We start from the raw sequence: 24,891 nt of genomic DNA on the forward strand, positions 1-24,891 counted from the left end.
GGTTGGTTGGGATGCTAGAGAAAGGGATACTGAGAGCTGCAGAGGGATCCAGAGAAACTTGGGACCAAGTAGGACCTAACACTCAAACTGAGTCCCATCTGCTTACCGTGGCAGAGGGATAGGGTAAGACATGAAGATAAGAGGACAGCCTTGGTGAGGTGGGTGGAATCAACACTGTCACTCTGCGTTAGTCTCAGTATGACCACAAGCCAGTTCACAGAGAGGCGGAACAGGAAGAGAAACGGGCTGGATAAGAGTGAATTACACTGTGAAGGAGGGGAACCAGCCTCCTCACAGTTACAAAATACTTCAGCCGAGTCGATTGTTTTTAAGTCTATCATAGCCAGCAATCCATAGTCTAACCTGAGTCTTCAGTGAGGAGATACAATTCCCAATGAGGTAAGGATTCAATTGCATTTGATTCTTTCTCTATCTTAGTAACAACTTTGACAACAAAATCAATCCAAATTCAGCGAGTTTCTAGATTAACCATATCATCTGGCCTCAGCTGTCATAAAAAAGGAAGTCATCAGTATATAGATTGCAACCCCATATGTATCGTATTCACAGCTGATGTGTGTTTTGCCTCTCTATCTGGTACTGGTTGTCAGAATCAGGGATTACTGCTGTGAAACACGGGTCTATGCCAACTAGCTAGAAGGCCATCAAAGCAATGCTTTTGTATCATGTTAGCCCATAGCAGACTGACCAGACTTCCAAGAAGGGTTGAGTTTGAACTCAGATTCATGTGACCAATGTCCAAAACCTCACTAAGGAGTGAAATTGTCTCCTTCCCATCTCAAGAGTGGTGTGGTGGCTCAGTGGTTAGCACTGCTGCCACACGGCCAGGGACCCGGGTTTGATTCCTGCCCTGGCTGACTGTCTATGGAGTTTGCACAATCTTCCCGTGTCTATGTTGATTTCCTCCCATGGTGATGCGCAGGTTAGGGTGGATTGACCACGCTTAACTGCCCATAGTGTCCAGGGATGTGCAGGCTAAATGGATTAGCCTGGGAAATGCAAGATTTAAAGGAGAGGGTTGGTGTGGACTGGATTGGCTAAGTGCTTCCACACTGCAAGGATTCAATGATTCTGTGATTGTGTACAGTGATGCCATTGAGTGGGAATGTTGTCTTGTGGCGCAGAAGGGAGTCGGTGTACCTCTGGATTGAGTCCCACCCTAGTACTGGTCACTTGCTGCATTTGTCACTCTGGTGTAGAGACGCTGAAGAGAGAGACGCCTGTTATCATTTTGAAGGGTTAGGGCTGGCTGGGTTTCTGAACCCTGCAGCCCTTTCCCAGATACCCATTGGCACTTAAGGGGGCTGGGCATGGATAGTTGAGGCAGGAGGCACAGAACAAGCAAGTGTCGGGTATTTCTGATTGGCTTTTCCTCCTGGTGCCAATGTCATGCCAAGATAAAGGAGTCCCAGTATTTGATGAGTGACAGGAATTCACCAGCTAGTCCAGCAAGGGCAGGGCTAATGTTACCAAGACCTGGGAAATGAACTGGGGTCTTCAGTGATGGAAGATCCATCCCCTCGGCACTGCTACAAGATATCCAGGTGACAAAACATTTTAAAAAGTGCCTGATCCTTTTAGTTTGCATCAGATTTTAGTTATTGAAATATGATGTTGTGTCCAAAGCCCCTGTTTCCAGTTGAAGTAACTTTATACAATAATTCAGGGTCTGTTTGCTCTCTAATAAGTGTGAATAGATGAGAACGATAGTGCGATGTTTGGTCAATGGGAGGGGTGTATGGGGAGCTGGGCAGGGCTGGTGCCATGTTTAAACCTCCAGCAAAGTGTCTCCCCAGAGCTGTCTGATCCCAAACCCAGCCACAGTAGCCATGGTGACTGTCCCAGCAACAAGGTTCATGAGGACATCTGTGTCAAGAGTGTGGTGCTGGAAAAGCACAGCAGGTCAGGCAGTGTCCAAGGAGCAGGATAATCGACGTGTCAGGCATAAGCCCTTCATTAGGAATAAGGCTGACACAGCTTCTACAGGTCTGTTGAGGATTGACCATTAACTTTTGGATCAACCACTGACTCCCACATTCCCTGAGTGCATCAAGAAAGCATGCTAATAGATGGGTCCTCCTGTGTGGCTGAATGGGGTTATAAATACTGGTCTGTGCCATTTGTTGGAAAGCCTAAGATGGCACAGGAGGTTGGCACATCCAAGAGCAAAAATAGTGGGCTGCAGGCTGAAAATTATAGACAAACTGCAGTGTAGACCCTATGGGACAGGTGGGCATTGTGTACTGGCACTGAGGGCAGCCATTCTCATGAGGGATTCATGTCAACTTCACTTTTTCACCTCTCACTTGCAGCCAATCGCCTGCAGTGATCATTCCTTCCCACTACTGTGTGGACAAAACTGGACATAAACTGAGCGGCCAGTTGTACAGCCTCAAAATATGTTAGCATTGACCAACTCCCCTGTTCTGTTTCATGGACCCTCGGACTTACACCAATCTTGCATTTCCACCACTGCAGGTGCTTCCTAGATCTGACTGAGTTTTCATCTCTAGGTTCCTGACCAGTCCTAACCCTGTGGATATGGAAAGGATATTGCCCCTTATGAGCAAAGCTAGAACTTGGGGTCACAGTTTAAAACTCAGGGTTTGCCTATTTGATTATGTGATATGTTATTTTTCTCAGAAGAGAACTTTCTTCCTGAAAAGATGGTGAAAGCAAAGTCTTTGTACGTTTATAAGCAGAGGTAGATAGATTCTTGTTAATCGAGGGGCTGGAAAGTTTATCAGGGATAGGCAGGTATGTGAACATATAACTAGGGGAGACACCAGCTAGACTATTAATCCAGAGACCCGGATAACGTTCTGGGGACCAGGGTTCAAATCCTGCCATGGTAGAATATGAATTCAATAAAAATCTGGAATTCAGAGTCTAATGATGATTAGGAGTGAATCGTCAGAAAAATCCATCTAGTTCACTAATGCTGCCATTCTTGTTTGGTGTAGCCCACCCAAGACCCCAGATCCACAGAAATGTGCTTGACTCTTAACAGTCTTATGGGCAATAAATGTGGCCCAGCCAATGACGACCTCATCCTGTAAATGAGTTTAAAAAAGGCTTTATTGAAGGGAAAAGGGGCTGAATGGCCTGGGTCTCCTGCCAGCTTGTTTCACATGCTATTGCTGTACATAAAAATACTGGCGAATTCAGACTGTAAGATGATACAGTGTATACTTTGTCTTGTCATTATGTCATGGTGTAGCAGAACAAACCTCTGCACAAAGTTAATACTAATGTAATACCAGGATCAACAGCAACATGAAACTGGCTGAGTGACAAGAAACACAGACTAGTGGAGGGTGATCTTTTATTTTGAACTGGATAAAGGTTTGTAGAGTCATAAGAATCATATAGCCATACAGTTGTACAGCACACAGAGCAGATATCTGAAATAAATCTAGTCCCATTTGCCAGCATTTGGCCCATATCCCTCTGAACCCTACTGATGGAGTGTTCTTCCCTGACAGGGGATGAAGACTTAGGAGAGAGGCAGGATCCAGGCAAATGGAAGCGTATTGATGAGAAATCGGTCAATGCAGACAGAGGGCCCAAAGGATGCTCCCCTGAGGCCAGCCTCAGAAGGAAGATCCATGACACACTCTAACTCCACAATAAAAAGGAGTATTTTTATACATTTCTGTATTACAATGATTCCATACAACGTAACCCTCCTATTCCATACACCTAATCTGGTAAAACACCTAATCAGTGATGGGCACCAGTTTGACCTCATGGTGTTTACCAGCCATTACAATCACTGGTCCTTGGGATCTTTCTATGCATCTTATTTACTGCATTCCAAAGTCACTGGCTGTACTCTCTTAGATCTGTTTCAGGCTGGCTTGTCTCCTAAGGACAGCTTGAATTCTATTATTTATTGCATCTCACGTGCTGTCTCTAACAAATTCAGTTATTTCCTCTTATATTTCCCACTGTGCTATTTATGTATACAAAAATACAAAAGACATTTATTTTTAACTAGTTGCTATAAGATTTGTAATATTGATTTCTGTTCTGAAATTAGTTAAGTTTAGGGATTGCAATTTCTACTCGAGTACTCTGTGATTAGTGGTTATGAGCAATCTATTCTGTCCAGGGCCAATGAGGGTCTTCCTAAAGCTAATTCAGTTTCACACATAGGCCAAATGTTTTGGTTATATGTATCTATATTTATATTGGAGAATCTCTAACTAGAAACTATTTCTTAATATTGAAGAGTAATTAAGAAATAACTGTTTACGATGAAATAGCTACCTGTTGTTCTGGTAACTATTTCGGGTGTTTAGTTACTACCTTTGGTGAAAATTCTTCCATTAGTTGAGCTGAGAACACTTGCTTGTTTGTCTCAGGCATATTCTTATCATAACCACCTCAGATGGTTGCTGCTCAAGGCTCCCTCTATTGATTTTGGAGTAGGTTCATTCAAAGGTGCTGTTATTTAGTGAAGATGACACGACAGGTTGAGAGAGTTGGTAAAAAGGTATAGAGGATCTTGAGCTTTATGACTAGACCATAGCGTACAAAATTAAGAAGTTTTTCAAACTTGTAGGAGACACCATTTTAGCCGCAGTTGGAGTATAACAAGCAGGAACGATAGGGAGGCATTGAAGACAGTACAGAAAAGATTCCAAAGAACAGTTCTGGAGATGAGGAATGTCACTGATGAGGATTGATTGGAGATGTCTTCCTTGAAGAAGAGAAGGTTGAGAGGAAATTTGATGGAGGTGTTCAAAGTCATGAGAGGTCTGGCTAGAGTAGAGAGGGAGAAACTGTTCCCATTCATGGAAGGATCAGAAGGCAGGACACACAGTTTGAAAATAATCAGGGAAAGAAGCGAGAGAGACATGAGGAGAAGCTTTAAACTCAGGTCAGGTTCTGGAATGCGTTGCTCGAGAGTGTAATGAAGGTAGAGTCACTGAGGCATTTAGAGTCAATTGGATGTTACCCGAAGCAGAAGGGTTTGTTGAGCAACAGGGAAAGGCAGGGGAGTGGGTCAAGGGGAGCCGCTGATGCAGAGAGTGGTGCAAACACAAATGGCCTCCTTCTGAGCTGAAAACCACTCGGTAATCCATGATTCAATTCTAGGGCCCACAATGGCCCATATTTACAGTTATTATAGTATTGTAATTTGCTCTGCCTGAGATGCCATGTCTTTAAAAGAATGACGGTATTTTTGCCATGCTCTATTTTTACCAGCGCAAGTATGAATTGCTCTACATTTCAAAGCATTATGGTACAAATTTACATCTTAATTATCTCCATGCATTTAAAGACCCTATACCATTCTCTCAGTTTCTCCATCTCTATTACACCTTTACAAATGATCCAACCTTCCATTCAATGACAGAGGTTGTTCAGTCCCCTCTCCCACAGATGCCCCTCTAGTGCATGGGTTTTCCTAACTAACAGCATGAAGCTTATGGGGATCCCAGCAGATCAGTACAATAGACAAGGCTAATGCATTTGCAACAATCTTCAGCCCAGAGTGTGAAATGGATGATCCACCTCAGTATCCTCTGGCATCGCAGATGCCAGACTCCATCCATTTTGATTCCTTCCACAAGAAAAGGTCGGAGATATGGGATATTGCAAAAGCTACAGGTCCTGACAACATTCCAGCAATCGTTCTGAAGACTTGTGCTCTGAAACTTGCTACTCCTCTGGCCAAGCTGTTCAAATACGGCCACAACACTGACATCTACTCGATAATGTTAGAAATTGCCAGGTATGTCCTATATAATAAAAGCAGAACAAATCCAACCCAGACAATTACTGCCCTGTCAGCCTACTCTCGATCATCAGTAAAATGATGGAAGTTGTCGTAAATAGTGCTATCAAGCAGCACCTGCTCAGCAATAACCTGCTTGTGACGTCCAGTTTGGATTCTGCCAGGTCCTCTCTGCTCCTGACCTCATTACAGACTTAGTACAAACATAGACAAAAGAGTGCAGAGGTGCAGTAGAACTGACTATCCTTGACCTCAAGGCCTCATTTGACAAAGTGAGGCATCAGAGAGTGCCAGCAAAATTGGAATTAGACCAATAGCTCTACACTGGTTGATCCTATGATTCGACAGTTGGAGTCATACTTGGCACAGAGGAAGATGACTATGGTTGTTGGAGGTCAGTCATCTCAGCTCCAGGACACCTCTGCAGGCATTACTCAGGGTAGTTTCCTCGGCCCAACCATCTTTAGTTGCTTCATCAATGACCTTCCTCCATCAAAAGGCTAGTAGTGGGATTTCACAGATGATCACACCATGTTAGAACATACGATGTAGGAACAGAAGTAGGCTATTCGGCCCATCCAATCCACTCTGCCATCCAATGAGATCTGATCATCCACAACTCCAAGTTCCTGCCTTTTTCCATAACCCTTGATTCCCTTATTGATTAAAACTCTGTCTGTCTCAGCCTTGAATGTTCTTAATAACCCAGCTTTAACAGCCTTCTGTGGGAAAGAATTACCTTGATTTGTTTTGTATATAGTAGGGAGAAACCATTCTCTCACTTCCACTCCTTAATTGACACACATTTCATATTTATTTTTCTCTCTCATTTCCTTTAACAACCCTGTTATCTTTTGCACTGGGCTGCTGCCTCTGTCACAAGTATAAAAAACATTTTCCAACACCCGTCCAGTCTGAAGAAGAATCATACTGAATTTCAAACATTAACTCTGTTTCTCTCCCAAGATGCTGCCAGACCTGTTGACTTTCTCATACAGTCCATCTGTGTTCCCTATTCCCTGCTGAACGTAACTGTTATCATTCTGTAATCTGTTCACAAGGATACCCAAATTCCTCTGATCCACAGCTTTCCATAGTCTCCCTCCATTTAAATGTTGTTCTGCCCCAAAATTCTTCTTGGCAAACTGCATAACCTCACATTTCTCCACACTGCATTCTAACTGCTAAGTTTTGCCAACTCAAGTAACCTACCTACATCTCACTCTAGGCTCATTGTCGTATCCTTACCACTTGCTTTCCCACAGACTTTTGTGTCATTTGTAAAGATGATTATAATATTCAGGTTCCTCATCCAAACCAATAGAGTCATAGCCAGACAGCGCAGAAACAGACGTTTCGGTCCACTTCATCCATGCCAACCAAGTTTCCCAAACTAAGCTAATCCCATTTGCCTGCATTTGGCCAATATCCCTCTAAACATTTCCTATTCATATACTTATCCAAATGTCTTTTAAATGGTGTGACTATACTGTGGGTGGCATGGTGGCACAGTGGTTAGCATCGCTGTCTCACAGCACCAGAGACCCAGGTTCAACTCCTGCCTCAGGTGACTGTGTGGAGTTTGCACGTTCTCCCCCTGTCTGCGTGGGTTTCCTCCCACAAACCAAAAATGTGCAGGTTAGGTGAATTGGCCATGCTAAATTGCCCGTAGTGTTAGGTGTAGGGGATTGGGTCTGGGTGGGTTATGCTTTGGCAGGTCGGTGTGGACTTGTTGGGCTGAATGTCCCGTTTCCACACTGTAAGTAATCTAACCATCATAACTGCACTTAACACTTTGTCTGGCAGTTCTTTTCATTTAGGAGCCACCTTTTGTGTGAAAAGGTTGCTCTCAGGTCCCTTTTAAATCTTTCCCCTCTCATCTTAAAAATATAGTTTTGAACTCCCTCACCCTAGGGAAAATACTTTCGCTATTCCCCTTATCTGTGCACGGTCACTACTTTATAGACCTCTAAAGGTCATCCATCAAACTCCGATGTTCCACTGAAAGAAGTCCCAGCCTGTCCAGCCTCTCCTTATAACTCAAACATTCCAGTCCAGTCAACATCCTTACAAGTCTTTTCTGCACCCTCTCCAAGTTAATAGTATCCTTTCTATAGCACATCGATCAGAACTGTACACAGTCCTTCAAAAATGGCCTCACTAACATCTCGCACAGCCCCAACATGACATCCCAACTTCTATACTCAGTAGTTTGACCAATAAAAGCAAGCGTGCTAAACACCTCCTTAAACACCCTATTTATCTGTGACACAAATTTTAAAGCACTATGTACCTGAGCCCCAGGTCTCTCTGCTCAACAACACTATTGAGGGGCCTACTATTGTATAAGTGACTGGATTTGATTTGATCTATTATCGCCATATGTACCTAGGTACAGTGAAAAGCTTTGTTCTGCCTGCAGTACAGATCACAACATACAAAGAATCATAGGGTGATTGAACAGAGTGAGGAATACAGTGTACAGCTGCAGAGAAGGTGCACAAAAAGCAAGATCAATGTTAGATTTGAAATTTGAGAGGTCCATTCAGAAACCTAATAACAGCAGAGAAGAAAATGTTCTGGAACGTATTGGTTAGTGTGTTTAAGCTCTTCTCCCCAACAAAAGAGGTTGGAAGAGTTTATAACCGGGGTGGCAGTAATTGTTGATGGTGATGGCTGCCTTTCCGTGGTTCCGGGAATTATGGGTGAAGTCAATGGATGGAAGGTTGGCTTGCATGTCGGTCTCCGCTGTGTTCACAACTTTCTGTAGTTTCTTATGGCCCTGGGCTGAGCAGTTGCCAAACCAAGCTGTGGTTCACCCAGAGAGAAGGCTTCCAATGGTGCATCTGTAAAGGTTGGTGAGGGTTCTTATGGACGTGCTGTATTTCCTTACTTCCTGAGAACAAAGAAGCATTGTTGGGCCTTCTTGACCCTGGGTGGTCCAGGACGGATTGTTGGTGATCGTCACTCCTAGGAACTTGACACTTGAAACCATCCCACCCCTACCTCCATTTATGTAGATGGCACATGTCCTCCTCCTTAGCTCTTGAAGTCGATGATCAGCGCTTCAGTTTTGCTGATATTGAGGGAGAGATTGTTATCTGTGCATCAAGTTAACAAACACTCTATCTCTTTCCTGTATTCCATCTCGTCATTGCATGATGCCTGGCAAACAATGTGGTGTCATCAGCAAACATATAGATGGAGGTCAGACAAAATTTGACCGCACAGTCATGAGTGTACAGGGTATACGACCTGCCCTTGTTTATTTTGTCAAATGCAACACCCAAGCATTTATCCAAATTAAATTTCACCTGCCACTCCTCAGCCCCTTGGCCCAATTGATCATTGTCAATAATTGTGGACCGTGCATAAACCTCTGTAGCAATCCATTAGTTCCATGAAAATGTCTTCTATTTCCCAACCTTCTGGCCTTTTATTAGGCAGGATTGCACCTTTATGAAGCAATGCTGACTCTGCTTGATCAGATTATATTTGTCTAAATGCTGAGCCATTGCATCCTTTATAATTGACTCTAACACTTTCCCAACAGTGGGTGTTAACTGACCTATTGTAAACTGATTTTTGGCTCCCTCCCTTTTTAAATAAAAATGTCACTTTTGCAGTTTTCCAATACTCTGAGACTTTCGCAGAATCAACAACTTTTTCTAATGCAATCCCTACAGTGTAGGAGCAGGTAATTCAGCCCATCAAGTCCACAGCATCCCATCCAGACCCACAATATCACTGTGGCCTTGCATTTCCCATGGCTAACCCACCTAGCCTGCACATCCCTGGGCACTACGGGCAAACTAGCATTGCCCATCCATCTAACCTGCACATCTTTGGCCTGTGAATGGAAATCAGGGCACCCAGAGGAAACCCACACAGAAACAGGGACAACGTGCAAACTCCACTCAGACAGTCACCCAAAGGTAGAATCAAACCTGGGTCCCTGGTGCTGTGAGGCAGCAGAGGTTAACCACTGAGCCAGTGTACTGCCCTTCCAATGCTTGAAGGATTACTACCAATGCATTACACTATCTCTGTGGCTAATTCCTTTATTATATTAAAATGTAACCCATCAGGGCTAGGGGACTTTCTGGTTTTACACTTCTTAAGTTTCCTTTCTCTTTCGTTAATGTATTTATTTTCTCTTCTCCTTTTACCTTTGAATATTTAGTGATCTTTTAAAAAATGAGTGTCTTTAACTGTGAAGGTGGGTGCAAAATATTTATTTAACTCCTCTGCCATGTTCAATTGCTCAGATACTGACGTTATCTATGCTCCAATGCAGCATGATCGGGAGAAGGTCCAGGTATGGGCTGGCAAGTACAAGTGATATTGACCCCACCCCAGTGCCAGATGATGACTATCTCCAACACGAGAAAGTCCTAACTATCACCTCTTGACATTTCATAACAATACGATTACTAAATCCCCAACTGTCCACGACCTTGGAGTTACTGTTAACCAGAAACTCATTTGGACTCACAATATCAACATAGTAGCTACCAGAGCAAGTCTGAGGCTAGGGACTCTGCAGTGAGTAACTCACTTCCTGACTTCCCCAAGCCTGTCCATCATCTCCAAGGTACAAGACAGGAATGTGATGGAATTTTCCCACTTGCTGCTCCAACAACATTCAAGGAGCTTGACACCACCCAGAACAAAGCAGCCCACAGCATTTATTCACTCTACCACTGACACTAGTGCTGCAGCAACTATCCAGATTCCTTCAACAACACCTGCCAAACCAACTACCTCTACCATCTGGAAGAACAAGGTCAGCAGATAGATGGGAACACTACCCCCTACAAGTCCCCCTCTAAGCCATTCACCATCCTGACTTGGAAATATATCTCTATTCCTTCAGTGTCGCTGGGTCAAAATCTTGGAATTCTCTCCCTCAGGGCACTGCAGCACACAGAGGGTTAACAGACTGATATCCATATATTAATTTAGACAACAAAAGACATTCAGATAGTCACAAAGGTTTTATTGTAAATCTCCTATATAATATAAACATGAATGCAGATGTCACTGCGTTTAAACCTGCTCTTCACCTAATTTCTGATCATTGGCCCATCACCAGCTTCCTTCACACCCATACCATTACCCCTTCAGTCATTTAGTTGCTCCTCCTCGCCACACTATCCCAGAACTTTCCACTTGTTCTTTCCCCACCCCTGCTTTGCCTGCCTTTATATTTCTGTAAAAGCTGTTAGATCTGTGGTTTGGATTTGAACATAGACAGTTCTGAAGAAAGTCTAAAACATGAAATGCCCGCCCATGTAAGCTAGCTGCCTGATCTGACCATCTTACCAGTGTGCTCGATGTTTATTTATGATGCTGCAGTTTCCAATGTACTTGATGTCACACATTATAAGTATGTTGATACTATAGCTTACCAGCAGTGCTTCACTTTGATCAGTATCTTTCTCATGGCTCATGTGCCATAGTTACAATAACACGGTGACCTGGAGTGATAGAACTCACAGAAATTTCTGTGGTTTAAAAGTGTGAATATAAAAAGCAGCTTAAAAATACTCCGCCAGTGACAAGTAGGAGCAAACAAATTGCAAAGCCAAGCGCAGCCCTCGGCCTAGTGAACCCTCAGGAAGTTACCAAATTACTCGAGCAGTTCTTCAGTAAGTCACAGAAATTCTTGCAGGTTTCTTGAAATTACATCTAAAAGACAACAGAATCTTGCAACTATATAGCACCCCATCACAACCTCACCCTGAAATGCTTTACACCCAATGGTGAAGTGTAGTTGCTGTTGTAATGTAGAAAACACAGCAGGCATTTTATGCAAAACGATAGCCCACGAATAGCCATGTGGTACTATCCAGCCAATCTGCCTTAGAAAGATTGATTTAGAGATACATATTGGCCAAAACATTGAGAATTTACCACTAATGCCTCATATTGCTAGGGACTCAGGTTCGATTCTAGCCTCAGGAAACTGTTTGCATAATCTCCTTCTTTTTGTGTGGTTTTCCTCCAGGTGCTCTGGTTCCCTCCCACAGCACAAAGATGTACAGGGTAAGGTGGATTGGCCACGCTAAAATGCCCATATTATCCAGGGATGTGTTGGCTGGGTAGCTGAGCCATGGGTAATGCAGCGTTACAGAGATTGGGTGGGATGCTCTTCAGAGATTCGGTGAGAACTCAATGGGCTGAATGGCCTGCTTTCACATTGTTAGGATTCTATGATCTGGTAACCCTGGGATCTAGCACATCAACTTGAGCAGGTAGACAGAGCCTTGCTTTAGGTCTGTGGATGGAAGAGATTGAGAGGGCTGCAAGCAAATAGAACAAGTTCAAGTTTAGGAAACGTGATTGGCATGGATGATTTGGAACGAAGAGCCTGCTTCCTTGCTGAAAAACTCTGCCTTACCTGATTGCATCACTCTCCATTGCACTGGGAGTGTCAATTGACATTCGACACTCAAAAACCTCAAGAGAAAATTGAATACACAGCTTTCTAACTCAGAGGTGAAAGTACAACCACATTCCTTCCTAGTTCCCTCACTCTGTGAAGTCAGCTGGCACAGAACCTTCTTTTGCTAGAACTGTCATGCACATTTAATAATAATCATACGTAACTTGGCTGGATTCCAAATTATTTACCTATTCTACTAAACCTGCTGTTCACTCAGCTAACAGTAACTATATCGTAGGACAGAGAATAAATCAGCAGATCATGAAGCCATCTAACAAAGTTAAAAATCACACAACACCAGGTTAGAGCCCAACAGGTTAAATTAGAAGCACACTAGCTTTCGGAGTGACGCTCCTTCATCAGGTGATTGTCGCTCCAAAAGCTAGTGTGCTTCCAATTAAACCTGTTGGACTCTAACCTGGTGTTATGTGATTTTTAACTTTGTACACCCCAGTCCAACACCGGCATCTTCGAGGAGAAAGTGAGGTCTGCAGATGCTGGAGATCAGAGCTGAAAATGTGTTGCTGGAAAAGCGCAGCAGGTCAGGCAGCATCCAAGGAGCAGGAGAATTGACGTTTCGGGCATAATGCCCAAAACGTCGAATCTCCTGCACGTTGGATTCTGCCTAACTTGCTGCGCCTTTCCAGCAACACATTTTCAGCAACACCAGCATCTCCAAATCATGGCCATCTAACAAAGGCAGTGCATCAAACATGAGTGCTTCTAATCTTCATGTAATTTGGGAAGCTCAAATTTATGGGGCTAGAACTCAGAGAGCATTCGGGACTGTTTCCCAGAACAACATGCTGTAGACCCAACCAGGGATCCAGTTTATTTGGACCAGGTAAAATTTAATGATCAGATTTAATCAATGATCTCAGTGTATAAGATCCCCAAGGAAATAGTGACCATAACATGGAAGAATTCAGCATTCTATTTGAGACTGAGAAACTTAAGTCAGAAATAACTGACAAATTTAAATAAGGTAATGAAAAAGGAATGAGGCAGAGTTAGCTGGAGTGAACTGGGAAGTGAGATTACCAGAAAAGACAGTTGAGGAATAATGACAAGACGTTTAAGAAAATAAGCTCATGACTCACAGCAAAGGAATTCCACAAGTATTTTAAGAAGGGGATAAACCAGCCATAGTTCCCCAAGGAGGCTAAGGATAGTATCAGATTGAAAGGTAAAAAAAGGAATGTGACAAGATTACAGGGCATTCTGATATAATATGCATTTCATTAATGCAAACTCATTGTAACACAATTGACAAATTGGGGACACTTATTAGAGTGCAGGTTTTTAAAATGTGTGTTGGCTGTAACGTGGTGGTGAGTTGTTTCTAAAGAACCCTTTTACTATAATGCAGGATTACATCAGAGTGTAACCATTGCATTATCGAAGAATTACCTGTCACGGTAAACTAGAGGAGTGAGTACGTTTTAAAAGCTAACAAAGGAAGACCAAAAAATAGGGAGAAACTAAACAATGAGAGTAAACTAAAACTTATTATAAAATTGGATAGTAAGAGCTTCTTAAAATATATAGATAGAAAGAAATAGAGAGGTCAAAATGAACATGGGCCCTTTAGAGAATGAGGATTATACTGAGGAACCAGGAAATGGCAGAGGAGTTGAATAAATACATTGCATCAGTCTTCACATTAAAAATAAAAATAGCAATCCAGAAATACAAGCACATAAACAGATCTTTTGCATCAGTTTATAGGGTGGAGATACTTTGAATAGCAGAACAATTTTATGGTAGTAATAAAACATTTGGAAAATCACATAGCTTCATGAAAGGGAAATCATGACTAACTATTTTGTCAGAGTTCTTTGAGGAAATCTCAAACAGAGATGATAGAGGGGAACCAACAGATGTGTTGTATTTGGGCTTCAGAAGGAGCGCGACAAGGTACCGAACAAAACATTAAGTCATAAGATGAGATCCTATGGTGGAGGAGGCAATATATTGGTGTGGATAGAGAATTGGTTCATGGGCAGGAAACAATGAACGGTGATGTGTGGTTAGTTTTCAGGTTGGAAACCTATAACCAGAGGGGTTCCACAGGGATCAGTGCTGGGACCGCAAATGTTTACAATATATATTAATGACTTGGAGCAAGGGAGTAAACATACTATAGCCAAATTTTCAGGTGATACAAAAATAGTTGGAAAGGCAAGTTGTGAGAAGGGTAGAAACAGTTTACCGCGAGATATTGATAAGTAAAGAAAGTGAAAAAATAATTGATGAATGGAGTGTAATGTAGGAAAGTGTAAAATTGTTCATTTTGGAAGGGAGAACAAAAGAACAGAGTATTATTTAAATGAAGAAAAATTACAGAACGCTGCTTCACAAAGGGACTTGGATGATTTATGGAGTTCAATGTAGCTAAGTGTGAAGTCATTCACTTTGGTAGGAGTAACAAGAAGATGGATTACTGGGCTAATGGTAGGCTACTTGGTAGTGTGGATGAGCAGAGGGATCTTGGTGTCCATGTACACAGATCTCTGAAAGTTGCCACCCAGGTAAATAGTGCTGTGAAGAAGGCATATGGTGTACTGGGCTTTATTGGTAGAGGAATTGAGTTCCAGAGTCCTGAGGTCATGTTGCAGTTGTATAAGACTCTGGTGCGGCCCCATCTGGAGTATTGTGTGCAGTTTTGGTCGCCATACTATAGGAAGGATGTGGAGGCATTGGAACGAGTGCAGAGGAGGTTTACCAGGATGTTGCCTGGCATGGTAGGAAGATCGTATGAGGAAAGGCTGAGGCACTTGGGGCTGTTCTTATTGGAGAAAAGAAGGTTTAGGGGAGATTTGATAGAGGTGTACAAGATGATTAGGGGTTTAGATAGGGTAGACACTGAGAACCTTTTTCTGTTAATGGAGTCAGCTGTTACTAGGGGACACAGTTTTAAATTAAGGGGTGGTAGGTATAGGACAGATGTTAGGGGTAGATTCTTTACTCAGCGGGTTGTGAGTTCATGGAATGCCCTGCCAGTAGCAGTGGTGAACTCTCCCTCTTTATGGTCATTTAAGCGGGCATTGGATAAGCATATGGAGGTTATTGGGCTAGTGTAGGTTAGGTAGACTTTGGTCGGCGCAACATCGAGGGCCGAAGGGCCTGTACTGCGCTGTATTTTTCTATGTTCTATGTTCTATCTTGTGCATGAAACACAGAAAGCTAGCACCCAGGTGCAGCAGTTAATCAGGGAGGCCAGTGGAGGGTAGGCCCTTATTTCAATGGGGTTGGAGGATAAGAGTTGGGAAATTTTACTGCAACTGTACCTGGTGGGCAGGGAGAGAGTATGGGGAGTGAGAGTGGTGTGGGATGGAGAGTGTAGTGCGATGGGAGAGTGTATTGGGATGGAGAGTGTAGGAAACTCAAGGCTGGTGGAGGTCCAAGATCTTCTTGTCGGAGCTTGTCTCCTGTTGACCAACACAGACACCCTAAAGCCAGCGCGATGTCCTGAACAGTTGTAGGCCTCCTCCAGCTCTGAGTCCTTTCAGAGTAGTGAAAGCCTGCAGTTCAGTTGAAATCCTGTTCCCAATGATGACTCAGTACCTGGCCTCCACCATTAAAGAAGACCCTGTTACCTTCCCATGGGTGTCCCTCCTGCCTGCTCAATATATCAGGTTCAAATTTACAACTGGCAGTTTTAGAGGTGCCACGTATTCATAACCATGTCTGGGCGGCACGGTGGCACAGTGGTTAGCACTGCTGCCTCACAGCGCCGGAGACCTGGGTTCAATTCCCCCTTCGGGCAACTGTCTGTGTGGAGTTTGCATATTCTCCCTGTGTCTGCGTGGGTTTCCTCCAGGTGCTCTGGTTTCCTCCTACAGTCCAAAAATGTGCAGGTTAGGTGAATTGGCCATGCTAAATTGCCCGTAGTGTTAGGTGAAGGGGTAAATGGAGGGGAATGGGTCTGGGTGGGTTGCTCTTCGGAGGGTCGGTGTGGACTTGTTGGGCCGAAGGGCCTGTTTCCACACTGTAAGTAATTGAATCTTAATGGCTTGGGGGAGGGGCGTTGCAGTCATTTTGTTTCTAGCTCATTTGCATATCATGGGCTTTTGGGTTGTACAATACACTTGCAGCTTTCCGCTGTTTCCTACTCCAGCTGCATCAACGATGTCTCTCTCACTCACCACTTCCTCCAATTTAAAAACCCACTGTCAACACATTGACAGGTCAAATGATCTAATTCTCAACCCCAGAAAGGATGTGAATGCAGGCTGGGTCAGGTTTGGGGGTCAACCTGAACTTTCAAAACTGAGACCAATCAATTTATTTTTGTCGGCGATATTGTGCAAAAGCCTGAGTGAGGCTGTGGCTAGCTGATATCTGGCTCAAAGATAGAATCGGTGAGAGTAGGAGGAACCTGTTGGTATTCCTGTCCCTTCCTATGTTGCAAACCTGGGGATGTCGTTAACTTGCAGCCTGTCACCACTCCCACCCCATAACAGGACTCAGTTGGTAGCGCTCGGATCCCAGGCAGTGGGAAGTCTGGAATGGAAGACTCCATCCTTCTCCAGTGTCCAGTCATTTGGTGTAACCTGCAGAATGCACTGATAACCATCAGCCTGACCACAGCTATTTTTAATGTACAGATCTATATCCAGCTATAACACAGAGAGCTGATTGGATTCAAACCAGGAAATTTTTTAATCGACATCACAAACTAACCACTTGAGGGAGTTCACATCCATCACAGAGCATCTAGGTGTCAACAGATGAATCTAGTCCCTCCAAAGCCCTGAACTAATGACCAAATTCCTTTCATTTATTGTCAAATTATTGCTTGATTGGCACCACACCCTCAAACATAGCCCCTCCACCTGCGATGTTCAGTAACAGCAGTGTATACCACCTCCAAAGTACACTTCAGAAACCCGCCAAAGCTCCTCAGACAGCACTTTCCAAACCCACAACCACTTCCATATAGAAAGACAAGGGCAGTAGATACATGGAACATCATCAGTACAAGCTCCAAGCCACTCAGCATCCTCCCTTGGAAATATATCACCGTCCCTTCACTGTCACTGAATGAAATCCTGGAATTCCCTCCCTAGGGGTATTGTGGGTCAACCTACACACATAGACCACATCGGTTCAACAAGCCTCCATCTTTGTCAAGGGCAACTAGTGACAGACAACATATACTGGTCCAGCCAGTGACACCTGTATCCGTCAGGGAATAAAATAATGAGAGCATTGAGTTTCTTTCCTGGTGAGCCTTTCTCATTCACTGCTTTTTATTTGCTCCATCCAGATTTGACTTGGTCAGGTTCTGGAATTCAGAGGAAGTCCAGACTCATCCAAACCATTTCTTTGGTAAGTTGAGTCCTCTCTTCACACTGTACAGCTGAGTTACTGAGGCAAAGCAGTGACCGACAGGCTTCCAGATTCCATCAATTCTTCCCTTCAGCTAGGAGCTACAAAGCAAGTCAGACGCTGTGGAGCCCCTTAAGGACAGGGAGAACTTTCCTATCTTCACTGTTTCAGGATTGTGGGATTGGCTGCTAATCTTCAATCACCCTTGAGCTGCGTGGCTTGCTGGACCATTGCAGAAGCCAGTTCACAGTCAACACTTAATCTGTAGTCAGGCCAGACTGGGTAAGAAGGGCAGATTTCCCTTCCCAAAGGATATCAGTGAATTAGTGAAGAGTGACTCATTCATCAGCACAGGGAAAGGCCTGTTCACATATTGAGTGCAGCAGATCAGAATTTACAAAAGAGGATGCTATTGGTGAAATATTAATGGAAGCAAAGTTGATCAAGGTAATGGATGGTATCAAACATGGGAGTGTGGGTGAGTGCCCACGATCAGTATGCGTCACCGATCAGCACTGCCTCAACAGGGGTCTGGCCTGTGGAAATTGTACAGTTGTGGGCAAGGTACTTGTTTAACACTGAGGGGTCTTGCCATTCCCCTCTTCCAAGCTGCTCCCACTCCTGACTCTTTAACCTCTGCCCCAGTTCCCTCTGTGAAATGTATTTGTTTTTATTCAGTTCTGGTTCTGGTAGTTTGTACAGACACGTTGAGGCAGAGCTGAAACCAAACACCAGACCACACCTGCCTGGCAGTGCCGCAGGCTCTGGGTTGTTTGTTTTACAGCGTGGTGCCTTTGCCAGCTGTCAAGACAGGTAAAGTAACAAAGGTCAAGAGGGAGAATTCATGAAGCTCCCTACCCGCCAACCACCTCCTACAAATACACAACTGAGGTCAGCCCAGGTAACAGGGCTGCCTTCTCTAGTGGGATGAATTTCGGGAGTTTTTATCATAATGGCTCCTTGCCCAAAGGGCCACCAGGCCCCGGTTTGCATCAACCCCCTACTCCCCCCCCCATTGTCCCCGGGCTTCAATGATTTACTCCGACCTTTGACCTCCATTCTCCCAACAACCCTTGGCCCCCATCTGGCCCACACATTACACCATCTTTATATCCCAGTTAGCAACGGATTTGTGGTTACCCCCATTGATCAATTCCAGTCAAATCGCCTTTTTCCTATCGGGTCCAAGATTTCAAGAAGAACTACTGAAAACGTTCAAAGAAAATAAATAAAGCCCATCTTTTGTCAAATGTCTGTCTTTTTAATTTTTCTCCAGAGTTGCTTGCAGCAGTGTCACAGATTAGCAAGATGGCCCAGGATGACACACTGAGCTTTTTAACTTGGTTCCAATCTCCTGCCTTTTCCCTGGTGTATTGTTTCTTTTCCCTGTTTTATTGTTCCTTTTTAAATAATTATCCAATGCCTCAAGTTAACCTGTCTCCAACACACTCCACACCCTAATTACTCGCAGTGTGAACATTGTCTCCCAGGTGGCATTATGGGTAAGCCTACAGCAGGTGGACTGCAGCAGTTCAAGAAGGCAGCTTACCCCCACCTTCTCAAGGGGCAACTAGGGACTGGCAATAAATGCTGGGCCCAGCCAGCAACTCCCGCATCTCACAAATGAATTTCAAAAAATATTTTTTGTCACCTGCCCTTGTTTGCTTTGCAAAGCATTTTAAAACAATACCCTGTGGTTCTCAATTATTTATAAGTGGGAACAGTTTCTCCCTTTATACTCTCTGATAAATTTTAGTTTATCAGATTGTAGCATGATCCAGTAGGATTGGCAACTCCAGACCACAACAAATGGCTGCAAACATAAAAGATAACAAATATTTACACTTGCACAATAAACATACATGCTGTGATCTTTGGACTTGTACAGTGTAACCAAACAGATTCAGAGCTGGAAAGTGAAGGGCAGGCAGAAGATTGTGTTTTATTGGAATCGGGGAAAGTGGATTTGGACTGCATGTCTCACCCTCTCCCAACCTCCATCACCCGCCTTCCTCACACAATGAAGTTATTTTGGTCCCTTGGCAGCTCCCTCAATCCCTGACATTACTCCTGAATTTCTCCACTCTAGAGAAACATTTCCTGAACTTTGGCATCCTGGCATACATTTACGGAGATTGAGGGCACGGGTGAGAGGTGTGGGTGAGGAGGAGGAGTGAGCCGAGTTGGGAGGAGACGGGGAGGTGATGGCAGGAGACCAGAAAGGAGAGGTAGAACTGGAGGGAGTTAGCAGTGACTGCTACTAATCCTCCTGGCATTTCCAGGAATTGGAGATTAATCACAAGGATGGCGCTGAGCAACCCAAGAGAAACTTTACTGGGCCTTTAAACACATGTTCTAATTTTTTAATGCATTTGTTTATTAGCTATTAAAAGGTTAAAGGTGGTGAAAAATTTAGTGCAGAAGGTGACGTGGTGAAATCTCTGGGAATACGTTCAACGCAAGTTATTAATCCTTCCTGGAATCTGCTTGCGAGACACAGACAGCGATACAAAACAGGATTAAATAGTATGCAAGCCGTGTACCTAGAGGGAGGGAGAGGGGGGGGAGAGAGAGAGAGAGAGAGAGAGAGAGGCAGAGACAGAGACAGAGACAGAGAGAGAAAAATGTGATTTTACTTTACAAAGTCCCTGCTATAGGAATTGTTGAAAGAGATACACTGGGGAGGGGAAACAATGGAAGATTTGAAATAGGAGAGAGGGAAACCTGTTTGGGAAGGACACCAGAAAGGAATAGCCATTCTTAAAGTGGAAGGAAGGACAAAAAGAGAGACATTGGGTGAGTAATGGAGAGAGGAAAACAGTCAGGGAGAGGGTCAGAGAGTGAGAGACAAACAAAGCAACAACAGAAGGGAGAGTGACACAACAGCAAAAGATGCAGAGACAGACAGAGGAAAACGTTTGGGCTGAACATTCCCTGCATGTTGGCGATGATGTGTACGTGCTGGCGTTGGACTGGGGTGGACAAAGTCAAAAATCACACAATCTCAGGTTATAGTCCGACAGGTTTATTTGAACGTACAAGCTTTTCGAGCACTGCTTATTTGTCAGGTACATAGGACACAGACTTTATACGTAAAAGATCAAAGTGTCTTACAGCTGATACGATGTATTAGTCAAACCTAGATGGCTGTTAAGTCTTGAATCACTTAGAAAGGGGAAGCAGGTTTCAACTGATTAATATGTAAATCCCAGAATTTCTTTGAAGTCATAGCCCCGAAATAGCTTAAGATTTTATCAGTGGATTAAAAAAGATGACCTTACAAAAGGTAAAATGTCACATTGACTGACTGCCCACAGATTGTGTGCTTTTTGAGCAAAATAGAATACATCTGTAAATACAGCAAGGAGTTGGAAGGATTGGCAATAGGGTGACAGTCAGTCCAACATCTCCTGGACGCCATGCCCAATAGGCAACCGCATGACATTGCCAATCAAAGGACTCAAGTAGCCAATTCAGGACCACTTCTTGTCTCCTACATCAGGAAAGCACTACTACCCCATGGCAAAACAATGAGGAAATTCATAGGCATGACAGTAGAGAGGAGATGACCTCTGTAGCCCACAGAGGACTCTTTATCAGCCTCTTTAACAGGCTGCTTGTGCACCACAGCTTCCAGACTCCCAGTCACCAGTGCTTGCCTGGTTCCTTAAAGATTCCTATTCCTTGGATTCTGCCTGACCTGTTGTGCTTTAACCAGCAACACATTTTCAACTGTGATCTCCAGCATCTGCAGACCTCATTTTTTATCCTTAAAGATAACTACATGGCTGTTAGGATGCAGTTACTGGGATAATCTGTCACTGGTTCAGCCCCAGCAAGGCCACTGTTAGCAAGAACACTGCCAAACTCTCCAACTGATTCAGCAGATGGGGCACCAACCTCACTTGGATAATGGCACGTTAATTAGTCACCGATAACAAAATGATACCCATTGGCTGCCAGAGGGATGTCAACTGACTGTAACTCCTGGTGGCAGAAGGAAATCATTGACAGAGAAATTCAGTCCAAAGCATATTAAAGAGAGAGAGAGAGAGGGAGAACACATTGATAATAGGTGATATTGAGATTCAACAAAGAAAGAATTGCTTTAGGGAAGTGAAAATATCACAGATGGACTGTGTAGGGCAAAAGTGGGGGAAGTGAGATCCTACTGATGTGCAGATAGAGGGAGAGCCATGAGCAACAATGAACACACCCAAATTAGATGCAATAAAATCCCAAACTGAAAGCAGGAAGAAAAATTGGTGGTTTTCCAAAGGCTGTGTTTGACTGTGTTTCTTGCACAAGTTCATTCACACATTAATTTCAGTTCCCAAATTATGTTGATTCATAGAGATTTTTGGCATTTTCTGAGGCTATCCTTATTTTAAATATAAAGTTAATGGTACAAGCTGTTTGCTGACAGCGTACTGTGGACTGTCCCACAATTCAGAGATTGCTTCAGTCAGTCAGACAAGCTGTGTCACGAATACCTGATGTTCAGCTAACACTGGAATGCAGCATCCAGCCAGGCCAACACAACTCCCCAGATTCACAAGCGAAGTTCACCCCTTCCACAAACTAATTCAACAACTGCAGCAGTATACTGCAACTCAACATCAATCAAATTAACCTGTTTTCCCCTTTGCAACCAGTTCTTAAGCAAATTCCCAAATTGCTTACAACATAAAGCCATTTACCACAGCATCAGACAAACCTCTTCGTTTACTCATCATCGTAAAGCACTTGCAAATTTATTCATACAGAAATAGAGACAAGAAAAACTCATTTGGCCGCTCAAGCCGAAGATATATTTGTTTATTTATGTTCATCTCCTTCAATTCAGATCTTTTACTCAACATCACTTTAATCTTGAAATGTTAAATTGTGTTGCCCATCCCCCCAAAACAGAATTTTGGGGGAGAATATTGCACTATCCTTTCTCTGAAGACTGACTTCCTGACACCATCCCACCTCATCCAATCTCAAATCTTAAGGTAATGACATGTCTTTGTTTCGAATTACCCAACCCATTCACTTAACCATCTTGAAAAACCTGAATTGAGTCACACTTCAATGTTTTATAAAAGAGAGAATATAAATCTAATCTCCTTTAATCCTATCTGCAATTAATTCCTATCTATACACCACGCCTCTGTACTAGATCCAGAATTCTCATTATCCTTATTTCCAACATTGGACAGAAACAAGCCACCAGCTATCCCAGAGACGTAATTAATTCCCTTTCAGAAATCTGACTCCCAAAGCCTTGCAGCATCTGGTTTAAATAATATCTGCTGCACTGGGGATTCAGGTTGAGGGTTCCTGGCTTGTTTCTCCCCCTCCTCAACACTCTATCCATGGAGGTCCTGCTGGAGTGGCCCCCATCGTCAATCCAGGAGGGCTGCAAACTCCTCAACTCCCTTCCCTAGGGTTCAACCTCCCCTTAACCACCACCTCCCCCCATCACCAGGAGGTTTGCCTGCTCTCAATGTACACTCTCCCCACTTGAGTGCAGCACCCCTTCCTCAACTACCTCTCCTTACCCCCAGGAAGGTTGTCTCTCCTATACCCCCTCTTCCACCCTCTCTAATCCCTCCCCAACCTCAAAACCCCCCAACCCACTCTTCAACCCCAACACCCTCTCGTCACCCCCAACCCTTTGTACCCTTGCTCTTAGATCTCACTACCCTTTCCTCACCTCTCACCCCTTCCCCATTGCCTCTCTACCCCAACCCTGATTTCCTCTCCTCTGCCACTCCCCTCCCTCTAGTCCCTTACTCCCTCTCCTCCCCCTACTCCCTCTCCCATCTCCACCCCCTCTCCCAACTCAGTCTCCTCCCCCCACTCCTCCTCCCTTCCTTGCCTCTCCCTCTGCTCACCCCTCTCCCTCGGGTTTATTGTTGGGGAGGGAGGGGGTTGCTGTGTTGCTGAGATGCCGCTGTTCCCGGGGTGGGGCAGGCGCTCAGAAAGGAGCCGGAGCTGGGAAACCGAGAGCAGGGAGTGGACAGCCAGGTGAGAGTGACGGGGCCGGGAGTGTCCCGGTGTCCTGGGGCTGCGGTGTCTCGGGGCTGCGGTGTCTCGGCGTCCCGGGGCTGCGGTGTCTCGGTGTCCCGGGGCTGCGGTATCTCGGTGTCCCGGGGCTGCGGTGTCTCGGTGTCCCGGGGCTGCGGTATCCCGGTATCTCGGTGTCCCGGGGCTGCGGTGTCCCGGTAACGCCGCTGTGGTTGTGTTCCAGGGCGGAGCGGAGCGGAGCGGCGGGGGAATGAGTGAACTGACATCGGCTTTCCGCAGGAGCTTCAGGCGCCTGACCTGGCATGGACAGAGCCGGAACAGGAGCAGGAGCCTCGGGGCAAGGACACCCCAGAGCACCGAGAGAGGTCAGCAATAACCGGGGAGGGGGCACTGAGGGGGTGAGGGGGGGCACTGAGGGGGTGAGGGAGAGGGGGGGACTGAGGGAGAAGGAAGGGAGGGAGAGGGGGGGGACTGAGGGGGTGAGGGAGAGGGGGGGGACTGAGGGAGAGGGGGGGGGACTGAGGGAGAAGGGAGGGAGAGGGGGGGACTGAGGGGGAAGGGAGGGAGAGGGGGGTGAGGGGGAGGGCACTGACAGACAGAGGGGTGAGGGCACTGAGGGTGTGGGGTGAGGGCACTGAGGGGGAGAGGGGAGGGCACTGAGGGAGAGGAGGGTGAGGGGGAGAGGAGAGGGCACTGAGGGAGAGGAGGGTGAGGGGGAGAGGGGAGGGCACTGAGGGTGAGGGGGGGAGAGGGGAGGGGGTGAGGGGGTGAAAGGGGGGGCACTGGGGGAGAGAGGGGGAGGGGTCTGAGGGAAGGGGAGGGGGCACTGGGGGGTGGGGGGAGGGGTCTGAGGAAAGGGGAGGGAGCACAGGGGGCTGAGGGGGGAGGGGTCTGAGGAAAGGGGAGGGGGCACTGGGGGTTGGGGGGGCACTGAGGGAGGGGGTAGGCACTGAGGGGAGAAGGGGAAATGTGACTGGGGGAGAGGGGCTGATAGTGAGGGACTGAGGGATGAAGGATTGAGGGGAGAGTGGACAAGGGGAAAGGGACTGAGGGGAGAGAGGCTAACAGTGAGGGGTGAACTGGATAGAGACTGAATGGTGGTGGGAGTAGGATGTAGTGGTTTGAAGCCAGTGTAGTTGAGTTGCCAGGCCACTGCTGTAATGTATGGAGTGGGATTGTAAATCTAAGTGGTGCTGGGATGGTGTATGAGTTGGTGTGTTGATAGATCTCGAGTGTAGATTGTGAGATCAGTCACTGAGATTGAACCACACTCCACAAATGGGTTAATGTTCTGTTGAGCTGGATTGGATGCTGTGTGATTTTAATG

General features: G+C 45.1%; 1 protein-coding gene across 4 annotated transcripts in view; it reads left to right on the top strand.

Annotated features, from left to right (window-relative positions):
- Window positions 1–293: 293 nt before the first annotated feature.
- The window catches only part of LOC132828474 (DENN domain-containing protein 2D-like), an 81,304-nt gene continuing 56,706 nt past the window's right edge, over window positions 294–24,891 (top strand). The window contains exons 1-3 of one of the 4 annotated variants that reach the window (XM_060845636.1): window positions 294–399; window positions 17,488–17,549; window positions 23,788–23,929. In XM_060845636.1, coding sequence (XP_060701619.1) covers window positions 23,815–23,929 — 115 coding nt within the window. In that variant the 5' untranslated portion in view covers window positions 294–399; window positions 17,488–17,549; window positions 23,788–23,814. Of the gene's footprint in view, window positions 400–17,487; window positions 17,550–23,375; window positions 23,565–23,787; window positions 23,930–24,891 lie in introns of those variants that run through there. The other 3 variants (XM_060845637.1, XM_060845635.1, XM_060845638.1) reach the window with 3 other exon arrangements.

This window comes from Hemiscyllium ocellatum, chromosome 26, assembly GCF_020745735.1.
Source record: "Hemiscyllium ocellatum isolate sHemOce1 chromosome 26, sHemOce1.pat.X.cur, whole genome shotgun sequence".
Taxonomy (NCBI): Eukaryota; Metazoa; Chordata; class Chondrichthyes; order Orectolobiformes; family Hemiscylliidae; genus Hemiscyllium; species Hemiscyllium ocellatum.